Source organism: Lissotriton helveticus, chromosome 5_1, assembly GCF_964261635.1.
Source record: "Lissotriton helveticus chromosome 5_1, aLisHel1.1, whole genome shotgun sequence".
NCBI lineage: Eukaryota > Metazoa > Chordata > Amphibia > Caudata > Salamandridae > Lissotriton > Lissotriton helveticus.
The window spans coordinates 1,097,263,205-1,097,279,897 of NC_136065.1; the positions used below are offsets into that span (position 1 = coordinate 1,097,263,205).

Below are 16,693 nucleotides of genomic sequence, written 5' to 3' on the forward strand. Positions count from 1 at the left end.
TGTTTTTAAAATCCGTTCTCGCAGGAGATTATATTTTTTTTTCAGAAGAAACCCTCTGTTTCCCCTTTCAGTACTTAGTGAAGGCAAGGGACAAGCTCCTACCCGACACAGGCAAACGGAGGAGTTCAGTAGCCGTCTAATTCCTCTCACGAACTACATCTGCTCCCTACCTATATCGAACTTTATGAAAGAGAAACTCCCAAAAAAACAGAACAGTCCCATTTCTCCTTCTTTGCGCCCCTCGGCATTGCCAGGTCTGTACCTTCGCATACAAACAGAATGGGTATGCTTGATTTAATAAGTGCATTTGACTTAGGTAATGACATTTAAGAATAAAAGTAAGATGTTAGTAATCTACCCCTGATCGTAGAAACATCTTTGTGAATCGGATAGATTAAACGTTAAACAGAATTCGGTAGATCTGATGGCCAAAAGAGGACAACTTGAAAAGTAAAACCATCCATTTGAGAAACATCAAGCATAGCTAAGAAGACAACGTTACAACAGATTTGATGTAATCCGTTGCAACGTACATGGAAGGTTCAAGATTTGGTTTATTACACCCTCACTGAAAAGCAAGTGCTTATTCTATTCTTCTCGATTTTAAGACTATATACCACTGGATTCCGTTACAACAATATATTGTTTTTATCATTGTCGTCATTCCTCTACAATAGCTTTGTTGCATTGACCAGCTTCTGAGCGCCTAAAGATGCAAACCGGCTTGAGATTTCCTCTTTATATGATTGTAGGGAGCGTAGACCCCATCATGCTACAAATCTCGAAGAACAACAGAAAGGGACAATAAATAGTAAATATGGCCTCTTGGTTTTGAAAATAAGTGATAGTGAGATGTCCCACTCTACTGGACCAGTGGGCCCCATAAGGGGAAGACACTTTTCTTTAAGGGTACCCTTGATGTACCTTTGATAGGTGTTTACATGTGTTGAATGCACAAATGCTGCTTTGTAGACTGTCCTATTGGCTTTGGGGGGAAAGGGAAGAAAAACAGATGTATTCCTGCATTGAATGTATGTAAGAGACAAAGAATTGAGGGGCATATTATCAAGCAGGGCGATAGGCAATTATCGCAGCTTTAGCGGATGTTTTCGGCCGCTAAGCGGCGATAATTCTATCGCCCTATTAGCAAGCTGTCGCTAACTGATGTTAGCGACAGCTTTTAGGCGATAGCGAGCGGTTTGGGGCCCGCTTTGCATGTCAGCGATGTTTATCGCTAATGACATGCAAAGTGGGCGTACCCAACCAGTTAGCGACTGAAAGCAGTCGCTAACGTCGCTATCGCCTATTAGCAAGGCAGGCGTAGCGATGGAAATATTCACGCTAAGCGCGAATATCTCCAAATACTAACACCTGCCCAGACCAGTTCTTAGCCATGTTATCTAATGGGAGGTGGATAACATGGCTAACAGCATTTCGTCGCTAATCCGTGAATATCGCTGTATTCTCAGCGATATTCACGTATTTCGCCGGTATCGCAGGATATTTTAGCACAATGGAGAAAAACGTTGCTAATAGCATGTTTTCTCCGCTAACATATCCAGCGATAAAAAAAGCGCTACGCGCATTTAGCGATAAATATAGCTATTCCTTGGTAATATGCCCCTGAATGTGATAAATAGCGTGATGACTTAGTAACTGTTTCCATTGTAAAACAGTCCCTCATGCATTTCAATGGAAGAACTTAGTGGAGGGCAGAATGACAAAGCAAATAGCCTATAGCATGAGGTAACATAGTAATACCCTTCTTAGTGGAGCCAAAATCTATTTTATGCATTTTTTAAAGAACTGGTAACAATTCTTAAAAAAAATAAAAAAATAAAAATGCATAAAATAGACTTTGGCTCCACTAAGAAGGGTATTACTAGTGGAGTAATACCCTTCTTAGTGGAGCCAAAGTCTATTTTATGCATTTTTTTTTTGGCCGGTTTAAGCATAAGTCAAGAATTGACTATGCTTTTTTTAGTTACTCTTTGAAGGACACCCTGATAACAATAGATTACCTTCCTTCACACCTTTCAGACCACTCTGCACTATCCTTTACAATGAGATTAGACAACAAGACTACATCAACAACTTGGTCATTTGACCGGACACTCTTGCTCGAGGAAGAGGAGGTCAAGTTTTTAGCAGAAGAGACTTCAACATTTTTTGACTTAAATTTAGGTTCCTCAAATTTGGTGGTAGTCTGGGAGACATTTAAAGCTTTTTTGAGAGGACAGATTACTAATAGGGCCTCGTACAGGCGCAAAATATACAGAGAAAAAATAGCCAATCTGGAGCAGGAAATGAGACTATTAGAGCAAAATATTGACAAACGTCTGGTAACACCACAAGAACAGACGAGGCTAGCTGAAAAGAAGTCACAATTGGAAGGGATTTTACAAGAAAGGATTAATAAGAGATGGGAAGCAAGTAAGATATCCCAATTTGAATTTGGAGAAGCTGCCGGCAAAGTTTTGGCCTGGAAAATAAAATCAGACCAAGCTCTTAAATATATCAAAGAGATACAGGTAGAGGGGGAAGTAACAGTAAGAACATCTAACTCAGACATAGGTAATGCCTTCCACGACTTCTTTGAACTAATATACAAAGAAGATCTCCCCAATAATCAAGGGGCTAGGGAAAATTGGCTCAAAGAAATTTTGCTACTTGTCCTCTCAATGCCACAGAATAAAGCTCTAGAGAGTGAGATTACAGAGGAAGAGGTAAAGACAGCAATACGGCATACCAAAAAAGGAAAGGCGGCAGGTCCAGATGGTCTCCCAGGAGAGATATACAGAGCTCTGGAAGAAGTTATTACCCCTGTCTTGCGTGGTTTATTTAATGACATCTTAATAGAAGGAAACCCAACACCGAAATCATGGGGGGAGGCAACAATTGTGCTCATTCCAAAGTCAGGCAAATCGCCCCGGGAATGTGGATCTTATCGACCCATATCGCTTCTCAACAACGATTACAAAATTTTCACCACTATATTATCAACAAGACTGAGCGGCGTAATATCTAGCCTAATACATCAAGATCAAAAGGGCTTCATCAAAGGGCGACAACTGTCAGAACTAACACACGATCTGATAGGAGCCATAGATATTGCATCAGCCTTTTCCCTACCCTTGGCTACACTCACGCTAGACGCAACTAAGGCGTTTGATAGGGTCAATTGGCTTACCTCATCCACCGACTTCAATTGATTCAAAATCAGGCGGCTCGCCTGATTTTTGGCCTCTCAAGGTCCAATCATACGACCCCCTTGCTTCGGTCTCTCCACTGGCTCCCTGTGAGGGAGAGGGCGCTTTTCAAGCTGGGCTGTACTACCTATCAGGCCAGAGCTGGGACCGCCCCCACTTTCCTGTGCGAAGCTATCTCCCCTTATGTTCCGCCCAGAGAACTCCGCTCTACCCACCTGTCCCTTCTGTAAGTCCCTCGTTTTAGGAAACAGAAGGCTGGTGGGGCCAGATTTGCCGTGCTGGCCCCATCGTTTTGGAACTCACTCCCACTTTCCCTCAGAACGTCTCCCTCCTATCTGGAGTTCCGTAAGCAATTGAAGACTCTTCTGTTCTCCAGGTCTGTTGCAGCTTAGCTCGTTCTCCACTGACTCTCGGCTATCTAGCGCCATGGAACCGGTTTCGGTATAAGAGCGCTTTACAAATATTTTAAAATTCAAATTCAAATTCTATTTAGAGGATGTCCTTATAAAATTTAACTTTGGAAGTAGATTCTGCAAAGCAATATTTCAGCTATACAGTGCTCCTTCAGCCAGGCTATTGGTTAACGGCATCTTGACTGAGGCATTTCAAATCACCAGGGGCACCAGACAGGGATGCCCGCTCTCCCCACTCCTCTTTAATTTATATATTGAGCCATTTGCCCAGGTCGTGCGGGCAGAAGCGAATATTCCATCGTTTCGCTTTGGGGAGTGGGAGAGGCGGGTAGCACTATACGCTGATGACATTTTGATCTTAACATCGGATCCAAAAAAAACACTACCCGTAGTCATACAGCGAGCAAAAGAATTTGGGCTTATCTCAGGGTACGACATCAACTCGAGCAAAACAGAAATAATGACTTGGAATATCCCAGAACAACATCTGGGAATAAATGTTTCACCGTCCATGCGGTGCCTAGGAATCCGAGTTACCCAGGATGTGGGCAATATTTGTCAAACCAACTTAGACAGAATCCACAGAGAGAGTAAAAAGCTGCTGAAAACTTGGACACATTTGCCACTTTCTGTATCAGGACGAGTAAACCTAGTAAAAATGTGTATCCTCCCCAAATATACCTTTATATTTAGTACCTTCCCTTCGGCTTTTTATCCCAAGGCACTCGAAAAAAGTCAACAAGAAATTAACTCCTTTATTTGGAACTATAAGTCAACAAGAATCGCTTGGAAGAAGCTGAGGAGGAGAAGGGAGAAGGGAGGTCTGGCATTGCCTGACCTACTATACTACGCGTGGGCATTTCAGAAGACACATTCGAGGATGCTTCTAAAAACGCCAACTAATCTTTTGAATGGATCAATGTACAAAGCCATGTTAATCGGGGCAAACCTATCAGTGGATGGGTTTATGTTTAAATTTGCCAGCCAGAAATTTTTCAAAAAAATCACATTTAAAATACTACAATCTTGGTCTAAGACCTGGCTTATCATAAGGAAAAAACTCGGGCTGTCATACTACTCAAATTTTGCCCCAATTTGGGAATCTCCCGGGCTTCCACTATATATGAGAGATAGTTTGTCAGGTGTACTTGAGCAAGCAGGGATTATAAAATGGGGTCAACTAGTAAACGATGGATTATTAATTACATGGGACGAGTTAAAAGACCACGTCGGTCCCGGAATGTCCAGATTTAAATACATTCAGCTGGCTAGCTGGACAAGGGGCCAGCGCAGAAAAGATAAACACTTGGGGAAAGTAAGCCCCCTAGAACAACAGCTAGTGGAGAAGCCAGTGGGAAGAAGAGAGGTAGCATTTTGGTATTGGCAGTTGCTTGAAGAAATTGATGAAGAATTCTCTCTCCCAGACCAATTGTGGGGGGGCAGTAATTGGCTCTCAATGTGAGGAGATGTGGCTAACTTCTTTTGCCCTCTTATACAAGACTGTGAAACCATCATGGCTAAGAAGAAACCACCTTTTTACAGCACATCGAGCATATATTACGACACTTAAACTTTCCAAATTTCTCCCGGACAAAAAATGTAACAAATGCAATCTCACGGTACACATGTTTTTGGAATGCCCTGACATAAATCGGTTTTGGGAAGAAGTGGAGGTAACTCTAAACTCCATCATGAATACATCACTCTCAATTACACTACCACTCATTATCTTTGGTCTGGAAGTTAATATCACAGGGAAAGCAAGGTCATTTCTCTTCTATGCTATCTTGCTGGCTAGAAGGCAAATCTGTATACACTGGACAGAGAAAGCAGCCCCTTCACATTCTGCATGGCTTACATCACTATATGAAACATCTAGATTAGACCTTAATAGATCAGGCAGTAAGCGTAATTTGGCATTTTGGGAGCTGCTCATCGAGTGGAGATAGAATCCGGGGTTTTTTTTTGGGTTTTTTCCCCCGGGTCCTATGATTATGTCGATAATACTCCTTGGACTGGGTATAGCCTCGTTCCGATTATGGTCCTACAGGTGGTAACGCACCTAGATGAAGTCAGTCCGAATGCCTCATGTCTCTGGGTTTTATCTCCCACCCAAAAAATTACTCGAGTCCTGGCATTGGATGGAGGGGACCCTAAGGCAAGGACTCGCTAGGTGGTTGGGATCTTCCCATATTGAGGTTATGGCAAATGAGGAAAAAAAAAAAAAAAAGAACTGGTAACAATACATATTACAGCTGCACTGTCAGGTCAGACCTACAAATTGGCTTATTTCAGCTGTAGGCACCTTCGTGCTCAGTTTTCCAGGACAATGACAGAAGCTAAATCATGTTAGACTTCACTTTAGTCGTCAGGGAGGTCTTACAGATCAACCCCCCCACCCCCCCTTCAAACCAAGATGGCAGAGGCCTTTCTCTAGAATTAAGATCTTTCATGGAAAGTAAACCCACTACCTTTACTGGAAAGCAATAATCATCCTGCAGTTTAGCGAGGAACAAAATTGAGAAAGTCAATGAGAGACAAAAGGTAGCGAGTGAGCTTCTGTTATTATCACCTACAAGATAGTTAGAGGAGAAATGAAGAAAATCTCTTCCTACTAGCGCTTCTACCTTGCGGGGCTCCTTTCAAACTGAGAAGACAGATGCATAACATGGTATGGTCTGCATTTCAAAATTAGAATCTTTCCCTTTCACATGTACAATTAAGGCATCAATTGCTCTCAGACGAATTAGTTAGGAAACTTGGTTAAGATAATTCAAAACTTCTGACGTTCAATTCAGTGGTTGCCACCTGTCCGAATTCATAAGTGAAGGCCAAATAAATTTTCTACAATGCTGTACCAAACACAATCCTCTTGCATCTCTACATGTGGCTCAAAAGGACAAAGGGAGTTTTGACTTTAAGAAGAAATGGTCATACACTCCAACAACATGACATATATGTCCATATTACCAGGTGGGAACGGCCCCTCGCTCACACAATCCGATTCTGGTGTATTTGTTGATAATATGACGTCTCGCAGTGTCACCATAGTGGTCTGCCAAAGTGTCACTCTCGTATCATATTAACAAGTTTTGAACTGAAAATGATGCCTACATATGACAGATAGAATATAGTGGTCAAGGCCTAATCAGCAGTCCTCAGACTGTAACAAAGGTTACAACTCCAAAGTGGCAAAAAAGCAAACCTCTAGCAGTATATATTGCGCAAATGGCATTTCCTAGTTTAACTCCCCACAAAACAAGGGAGAAATGTCTGCACCCCACCAGCGTTGATGCCTTTGCAACTAGCTATATATCGAACTTAGTTTTGACTCGTATTTTTCATGCAGATTTGGCATTTGTGAAAAATATTTTTAAATCTTGGGTAAGGACGAACTTTTGTAGGAAACTTTATCTGCAAAACACTGTAGCACAAAGTACCCTCAGATTGAAATCCGGTTTGATCAGTGGTGGTGTTACAATAATCGTATGGGGAGCAGAAGTGACATCAAACGTCCTACCAACCATGCGGAATAATTCAAGTGGGCACAACATGTGCCCCCCCTACCCCTGTCTGTATTTCCCCCAGTTCCAGCACGACTGTCCATGTGATGTTGGAACTTTTTGGCCGTTCCCATTGGAGTGCCTGTTTTCAAGGCACTGCCATGGGAAAGGACAAAGAACCGGCGACCGTATTTCGAGTTGCATATTTGCAACTCGTAATACGGTTGGCTGTGTTTGCGCGGCTTTGGTGCAGCGAAGGTGGTATTGCGTTGTCACTGCTGCGCCAAAGTCATAATCCGGCCCCAAGTTACTAAAAGTAGAAAAGCTGCAGTCCTAGTTAAAACATCCCCTTTTTGAAACTAGTTAAAACATCAGCAGTCACATTTTTTAAATCACAGGGGAAGCAAAGAAGATCACTTCGACTGCAATGGGCCAACATCTGTGGACTGAAAAAACTAGGGGGTCTCTCAAAGGGGCGTGGCCAATGCAATTTAGGGCATAGCTTAAAAATACACAAGGTAACAATCTGTGGTTAGCTTAGCGTGTTGCCTGACTGGTATTTTGCTTCTTCTGTGATTGCATACAGATATATAATACAACAAGTAACATTACACCTACAACAAGCCAGGGCTATTGGCTTTACCAATGGTTGTTAGTTGTGTAAGATAAATAAGCAAGAACTACTGCTTCGCTGTATAGAATATTGAACATTCTTCAGTTCTGAAATGATGAGACTGTAAAAGAACTATAACGAGTCTCTTTGAAATTACCTGAAAGACAGGGCAGGTTGGTACTGCTGCAGAGTTAAGATTTTTTTTCCACCCCGAGGACAAAAATGGAAAGCCCAATAGAGACCTGTCGCAGCACCTGCTTTTTAGAACTGCTGGTTCACTTAAAGCCCTGGTCAACTTAAAATTGTGAGTTCTTTCCCTTACTTTCATCCCTGTTTTTGGTTATTACTAAATACCTGAAAAGGTGGTTTCCAAGGCACTGTAGTTTAAGCCGCGGTCGGTATTAGGAGTTCCTGCAGAACGGTGATGTGGGGAGGGGGAGGGTCAGGGTAGGGGGTAGTAATGTATGGATTCCGGAGTTTAACAGGTAAGTAAACATATAAATAAATAAAACGAATTTTGTTGCGTGCACTGCATCACCAAATGCGATGCAGTGCGCGCAACATCACAAGTTCACCTCCTGTCGGGTAATGCTGCTTTAGGGGATAACCCAACCAGACCTCGTCTTACCTCTGAAGAATTGCATTAGATCTTCTGTCACGTTTCCATATGTTGCAAATACTTTGCTTATCCCAGGAGGACCAGGTAGGCCAGGTTGTCCTCGGGGACCTGGTCTGCCTACAGTTCGCTCAACGGTGTAGGTAATGTCTTGTATCAGCCCACCACCTAGACAATAAAATAATGCATTAAAATGTCTGAACACAAGTTTTACACGGATCATTTCCAGAGATCTGTGGCAGCAAAAACACCTTACTGCAAGCTCCTATATTGCATAAATCCTCTGGAATTGTTAACAATGACAAAATGGCCTTTCTACAAAGCCCACGACCAATGAAGGGAGACACAGCCATACGTGTCTATTCTCTGCATCCACAGATGGCAGCAGCAAGGCAATGTTCCTCACAACATCTTTCCATAAACCATTAACCCAGAGCTGGTAGATGTGTTTTGTGGATTCAGTGCTGAACCAAGTTGTCTCTAATAGGGGCGTAAACAGTATCTCATCTCATGGTACAAGTCATCCTTGTAAAAAGAAGTGTGCAGGGGCATCACTGGACCAAAATTACACACACATCCTTTGACCCGGATGATGGGCCATTGTACTTTTTAGAAATGAGTTCTATTAAAATGTCATGGGTTCAAAATATGACTTAACAATGATTGATGGAAAGGCACAAACGACCAGCTATATAAACTGGCATGGTTAAAGGCATATTAAGTGAATTCAAAAAGTTACAAAGCAGTGCACATAGGGAGGCTTGGAGCTAGCAATTGACACCAGTAGCTACGTAGGGTTATGGTTCTTGGAAATCAACTCTTAAAAGACATGCCTATGGTAGATGTTCATTGCCACCTGACATAAGCTGTCCACTTTTCGGCCTCTAAGGTCTTTTTGCTACCGCAGTCGTGATCTGCAAGCGCTCTACTTACTTTGAATCTTATCCACAACCTGAGACAAAAGTCTTTCATATTCTTCTGATAGAGACGAGGAAGATGATGATGAGGATGACAGTGAGGATGATGAAGATGACCTCGACAAAGAGGATGACATAGAAGATTGCGAAGAAGACAAAAGACCGCTATCGCCTTTGTGCCCTCGAGGTCCAGGCGGACCAGGGGGGCCAGGTGGTCCTGCGATGTACCCTCGAATGTTGTCACCTGTGGAAAGCAAGACACTTTAGCATTTTATACTAAAAAAGTCACACAAATACTAATTCCACAGTATGAAGTTAACCCAGGTCGCTTCCAAACAACATTCAGCATTAATCTCAAGCTTCCATTTCTTAAAACATTATCCTCATTGCAAATGTACTATTATGTTACATCAATATTTCTTACTTCTTTTTCTCAGCTCTTTTCCCCACAAGCCAATCACATATTGTAAGTGCTATTATTGTAACTAGGTCAACTTCAACATGACAATCAAATTGGCAGGCCGTTTAAGAAAAAATATATTTTTTTATCTGTTCTTGGTATACATCTTGGGTGTCAAGGAAAATTGAAATAAACTCATATTAGAAATTAATTGTACTAAAGGCAAACATGTTTTATTCAATCTAGTTTCTGGGACATATGGTGTAAAGTGTCGCGTCGTCCCAGGTAGTGTGGGGAAGTCACAGAGACATGGGTACACAGACAGCTATATTTTTTCCACCCTAAGTGATAGCTTTTACATGAAAACTCAAGAAGCAGCAACAAATCTAAAAGTAAAAGGTGAAAGTATGCTTCAGTAGCAAAGCACCTAACTTGCAACCAGGAGAAGTGGGTTTGAATCAACTGTTTCAAAAACCAAAAGGTTGGAAAGTCATTGCAAAAGGTGAAATATCTGACTGAGGTGCACTGTTAATAAAAATACTGGCCACTCAAGTGGATCACACCATCAGGGCTTGTGCTTTTAATATACTTGGGGTTTGTATGGATAACGCGGAGTCCTTATGTTCGTGCTGTGTAGATCAGTCCTCATATCTGCATTGTGCCATACATTTTCATCACATAACCTGTACATAAATGAATCACTTAGTTCACCTGAACCAGACGCCCAGGTGTGAGTCAATCTGATGCAACAAATGCCGTTAGCAACCAAGAGACCTTTGTGGGGGATTACATTGAGTCAGGAGTGTGAGCAGGGACAGGGAGTCCCTGCAGGGAGTTTCTGAGAGTAGGGAAAATTATACAAAGTTTGGACGATGACTGTGCAGAAAGTCAAGGATAGTGATGGGGAGTGGTGTGGAGGGATGGGTTTCGGGAGGACCAGCAACTTTGTCATGGAGGTGCAGTGTGGTAGGGCAGAGGTGTAAATTCAGGAGACCAGGAGGGAGGAGTGAAAGGATGCAAGTATGAGCAAGGGCAGTGAGGAGGAATTGTGGGGAACAGTAGTCTGCAGCCTGCTGAGATGTCGTGGTTCCCTGAGGGTCTCTCTTGTTCCCACTGCACCCTCTTTCTGTGAGAATTGCATTGACCAAGCTGGAAACATTGGGGTCAGGCATTTAAAGTAAAAAAGACCCCGAACCATAGATCACTCAACATGAGCATGCTACACAGGATGGGTACCCAGCTGGCACCCTTCACTGTTCTGGAGTGATGTAATCAGATCAGGTAAAGTTTATAATGAGGATCCACTCTGCACCCCTGGTTCCTACATTAAAAGTAAGCATACACTGAACGGTGTATCGGGCAGTGATTGCAGTGGTAAGTTCGAACATCCAAGTTCTCCATACTCTCTCACGCTTTCACATGCTGCAGCGAACATATCAGCGATAGTTGAAAAATGTCGAGAAGTGTCGTAAGACTGTGACATGATTCTTAGTTTTGGATTGTGGTAACTGGAAGCAGACTGCAGGTCCCCTCAGTGAACCATTATACAACCACTTCTTCAATTTGGGCCTAAACCCACCGATAAAAAGCAGACAGAAGCTTGGCATGTAGGTAAAAAAGTGGACAGTATGTTTTGCATTGTCAATGCATGGTTTATTCCAATTTATTTTTCTTGACATAGCATTGATGCGGTTTGCTATTCAATATATAGAACTATAGTGTATCACAGTAATTTTACTAAAATGCATGGAGTAGGCCATATGGTTTCACACACCATATGGGTTCTTGACACTGAACAGGAAGTTGAGGACAAGGCAGGCAAGGCAGAGGAGCAAGTACATTTTGAGTTTTCAGATATTACCTAGTGATAGGGGGTACTTGTTTTATATGCAGGAATAGAAACAGCTGTGCCTGTGCTGCAGCCTAGGCAAGGCACCACTGCAAGTTAATTTAACCAGAACACTAGACTATATTCGGAATAACTGGGCCCTTCAAGAACCGGGGGGGGGGGGGCAATGTATGGTCTACAATACACAGTGTCTTTGTAGTCACCAGTGATGAAGGACAGCTTTCCTAATCAAAAGCAACCTTGCCAAAATTGATAGTGCTGAGAACCTCTGCTAGATGTACTCGGAGGCTGCTCTAAAAATCTCATTGTGCGTTGTGTGCTCTGCTAGCCAAAGTGTCATCTTCTAATTGTTATGAAGGACATTTTGTTAATACCTTTTAGCTTATCAACAGCACCTATATTTGCAACAACTGAATCTACGCCTGGCAAATCAGAAGCGATTTTCAGTCTATCAGTTACTGAGATAGTTTTACAGTCATATAGAAGACGACTTTCAAGTTAGCGCCAGTCATCTTCTGTGTCAGACATACCTTGGCTAGATGTGATTGTTTTCAATAGTACTTCGTGTTAGAGTAATAAGACCTTAATTCGACTGAATCATTTGACATACTATTGGCTGATGGACAGATGATAGTGAAGGATAGTTCCTTCTTCAGGCTTATCTCAGTTGTTCTGTGTGAAAAGCTCTATACTTGAGTGTGATAGTATTTGCTCATTAAGTCCTACAATGTATTATTCATATGAAACCCCAAGATTTTGGGGGACTTTCGGACGGTAAAGCAATCAACTATAATCTAGGGTCATTTTAAAAAAATGGAAACACTTAGAGAAGTGTTCTGATCAAGACAAGTGTGATAAGCGTCAGTGCATAGTTCTCTGACTCTAGTAGGTGAAGCATCTATTGCTTAATGCTGGCTACTTGTTTATTTAATTTTCAATCATAGTTTTTGTTGTCGGCGGAGGAGCACTGTGAAAAGAGGAATCTGATGTAAATCTAGTGGCATTAGTTCATTCACTCTTGCACCATTCAATGCTGAGTCTGACTGAGTATTTTACAACAAATAGTAAGTAAAGAATTGCTTACTTGTTAGATATTCAATCAGTTCGGTCCTGAATCGATCTCCCTGGTTGTTTTCGACGTATGAAACAAGGCCGCCTGTGTTGCCTGGAGGTCCCTGAGGTCCAGGGGGTCCAGGTGGCCCTGGCCTTCCTGCCACATACCCCACACCTTGATAGGAAGAGAGAAAAGAATAACAAACATAGACATCAAAATGTGTGTAACTTAAAAATTAATAAAGTGCGCTACTTAATACAAGGAGCCATGGATTCTTAGACCCAGTTTATCCAAACCGTACTTTCGAGGTAGGCCACCATGTCCTGCTTGTCGTAGCTGGCTTGGGAAAAGCCAGGAACTCCTGGAGGGCCGGGCAGTCCGGGTGATCCTTGACGTCCAGGTGGTCCTGGTGGCCCTGGTGGTCCAACAATGCCTCTAAATTCAGATGCTGTCAGAGGGAAAAATGAAACAAGTAACAAATTAGTCAACTCTCTAGCAACAGTTTAATGGAATGTTTCATCACATTACCTTAGTTAAACATCTTGCAGTCTGCCTCTCTGATCACTGATAATCCAACTATTGACCTCATTACGAGGTTCTCAGTAATCCAGATTTTGGCAGAAGCATGAGTTTCCACCTGAATCGGTATAAAGAGGAGAGCAGTGATACTGCACTCTTTGTGGTTTTCCATTGACATATTTTGCTGGTGAAAACATGATGAAATATGTCTGCACCAAAGTGCAGAATGTGGGGAAACCAATAGAAATCAGTGTGGAAACTCAAATTCTGTGGAAATGTATTTTTCTCAGGACAAACCCCTATAATGGTGCAGCACTATTGTACCTTGGAATTACTATCAAGGTACAATTCTCAGGTGCTGTATAATTAATCAGGATTACCAAGAACCTCGTAATGTGTGCCTAGTTGTGCAGTTCAGCTTAGTTTAGCAGCAATGTGCACAAATATTAACTCCAGCTCCTGATACTATTGGGTATAAGCAGATGAATACAACCTGCACAGGACTCTTGAAACTGGCTTAGCACCTTTGAGTCTACTGCATCTGCTATATTGGTTATTGTGGCACACAAGCTTTCATTAGTTTTTAGACAATTATATAGTTTCCTCTGTTTTTGATTATCATAATAAAATCCTGTTAATACTCTGTCTGTCTATAACTCCATGGTGTGCTAAACGTATTGGCGTCTGGCAGTACCATACTTGTAGCCTGCGACACGGAAGCATGAGTTCCCAGTTCCTCCACAAAAAATGATCTAAGGACCTCAGGTCTGTTGACTGTGCTTAAGGGACCACCATCTGCTGTAAATGAATAGTCCTCTATTCTCCTGGGTGGCCCCATGACCAGTGTATTCTTCACAGCAGTGCCCAACTTATGATGTGTATCAATGAACAATGTACCACTTTGAATTCAGGGCTTGGCTTGGAGTTCAATGCACCTTCCCTTCTTGAGAAGCAAACTACAGTGATGGGTCCAGTAACTCCCCTGCTTCTTTTGGTCATTACTACTAATTCAACAACTTAAATACGCGTCTTGGGGCCATGATGATCACCCGTGATGATAGACGTGCAGCTATGTTTGTCAACTACACTTATCATCTCCCCTTTTGTAGGAGCTCATTGGGCCAACCGTGCACTCCAGCCTCAATGAACACATTTACTTTTTCACCCTCCCTTCACAACTGCTTCCCTATAGTGCTGTAACTGGACTACCCATCATATGAAATAAGGAAATGACCACACACATAAAAGCAAGACGTCTTTGCACTGTCCGCAGTGTGGCTCAAAATATTATAAATGCTCTAACAAATCATCTGCAATAAACAATTTAAAAACAATGTGTTTATATTTTTCTATTAGTGGTTTGGTTTAGTAAATTTCTCTATTCGTACTGCATATTCTTGTTTAACAATGATGATTGTAAACTTGAAGATATAGCCCTTGACACAACATTGGCAATCATAAGTTGTCATGGGCCAGTAGATCGTGGTGGACTGTGCAGAGTTGGCACTTTCTTTCCTGGAAACAGCCATTTCAAACTATCTTACTCTAACTCAGATGAGAATCACAATTGCAACCAATTTTCCAATGCTAACAAAAGATGACGTACACAAAACGTGTCGCCCTTGCTTCTATAATATCAGTTCTAGTTTTTTCAGAAATTTTGTTTTTCAGTTCTCTCATGCCTATGTTTGTCATTGTTGCCATTCTGTATTTCCCACGCTGCTTCCAAACAAATCGCCCCTTTCCTTACTTTGCAATAAAGCTGTGATGTCTCCGTAGGCGGATCCAGGTAAACCGGGAGGTCCAGGAGGACCAGGAGGACCGGCGACACTAACCACTCCAGAACCTTGGGGGGATAAATGCCACATGTTAAATCCAGCAACATGACAAGATGGCCTAGTATCCAGCGAAGAAAATAAAGTCACACTGAAGTAAGGAACAGATTACCCAACCCGTCTGCATTATTCTGGAGCTGTTTTTTCATTCCATGCACTCTAACGAAGAGGTGCTGGCATAGAGCGGCCGTGGTCCAGTGATGATCAGAGCAGGACATGGTGGAAGGACTATGCAGAAGATGCACAGCGGGATGGTGCTTCTGACTGCTAAGGTCGGGGTGCGTAGACAACTGTTAGAAGCAGCCGAAATTTGACTTCCTCTTCCATTACCACATCAGCCTCACTAGCCTTTCAGAGGGACTGCACTTTTCTGCCAGGAATAGTCAATATATCTCAGCCAACTGCCTAAAGTTGACTTTGATCTAAAATGGTGAGAGAACAACATCCTGCCACTGATCCTGATATTTTGACATAAGGGACAGAGCCTTAAACAAAAGGTAGAGAGAGCTGCCTAGAAGTGTAGACATCTTCAGACAAATCAGTTAATTGTTCCTTTAGAAGATTCAGTTTTCCCATCCAATTATGACATCATGTTTGGTTAACATCTCTAACACACAAGACGAAAGTAGTCAACCAAGAGTACCTTGATTCCACAGTCCCTGCTGTATCACAAACCATCTCATCTTGTTCAGTAAATGAATGTTTCGGGCCCCTGACAAGGCACCATTAACATTTGACAATGTGTGGTGGGAAAGCAACTGGCAATGCATAAGGCAACACATTGATATCTGGTACCCTATTTAATCTACTGTGTATACCTTTACATTTTGGGGGTACTTAATTATTTGTTTTTAAATATGTCCTTTCTCATCAGGTTCTGAATATGTGCATAGACATAAATACCTATTTAATCTTAGTATGTCCCTGTGTTCTTCTGACTAGCTATGACTGCTGACTATGAGTACGTCGCCGTGTTTCTGACAAACAGTTTAATTGCTTATGTTGATTGTTGTTTCACTTTTCCATGGCTAGCGCTTCGTTTTATGTCTGACAAATGGCCATGTAAAAACTGGAGAGCAGCAGTAACGCCTCCATTTATCTTCCAATAGTATTCCCTCTTTAATGGTTCATTTGAACATCTTTTTTTGCCCTGAGTTATGCTCTCCGTTGTTTGTAACATATTGAAATGTACCTTCTTAATATAGAGTATTTTTTTAGAATAAAAGGAAGGCACTTTTTATTCTTCACACCTCTTTGGTACTCAGAGGTCTCTTTCTTGGAAGTATTGCTTCAGATGTCTATGGCACAATCTGGTTTCATGCTTCAGATGATGCAAAGTGTATTCCCACAGGGAACTGCCCATCAGCAACCCATCAAAGTGCCATTAAAGCAGCTTTTAGAGATGTTAAATATCCGTATTCCATCAGGACTATAATGGAATCCTAAAAATAAGACAAATATCAATAATCTGGGTGGATCATGTGATCAATTACATATATAAAAAAAATATTTGTGGTAGTACTGCTGCTCCAAAAAACATTTAGCATAACGCAACACATCATTTGCCGTGCCGCATTTTAGGTGGAAGTTCATGTCTGTGGTTCCATGACACATTAGTTGAAACATTGAGATTGAGTGTAACCTTTCTATTTGACTGGGATCAAGTGTACACGAATTGATGCACATGGCCATTGATATCTTTTAAGAAATTCTGAAAAAAGTGTTGTGATATGCTTATCAGGCAGTCTTAAACCCACAGACTTCA

At 41.9% G+C, this 16,693-nt stretch overlaps 1 protein-coding gene across 2 annotated transcripts in view; it reads right to left on the bottom strand.

Annotated features, from left to right (window-relative positions):
- Positions 1 to 16,693, bottom strand: part of COL17A1 (collagen type XVII alpha 1 chain) — a 190,645-nt gene that overhangs the window by 5,461 nt on the left and 168,491 nt on the right. For both annotated transcript variants that reach the window (XM_078643723.1, XM_078643724.1), the window contains 5 exons: positions 14,844 to 14,939; positions 12,876 to 13,022; positions 12,605 to 12,748; positions 9,288 to 9,515; positions 8,367 to 8,522 (listed from right to left, as the gene is read on the bottom strand). In XM_078643723.1, coding sequence (XP_078499849.1) covers positions 8,367 to 8,522; positions 9,288 to 9,515; positions 12,605 to 12,748; positions 12,876 to 13,022; positions 14,844 to 14,939 — 771 coding nt within the window. The remainder of the gene's footprint in view (positions 1 to 8,366; positions 8,523 to 9,287; positions 9,516 to 12,604; positions 12,749 to 12,875; positions 13,023 to 14,843; positions 14,940 to 16,693) is intronic.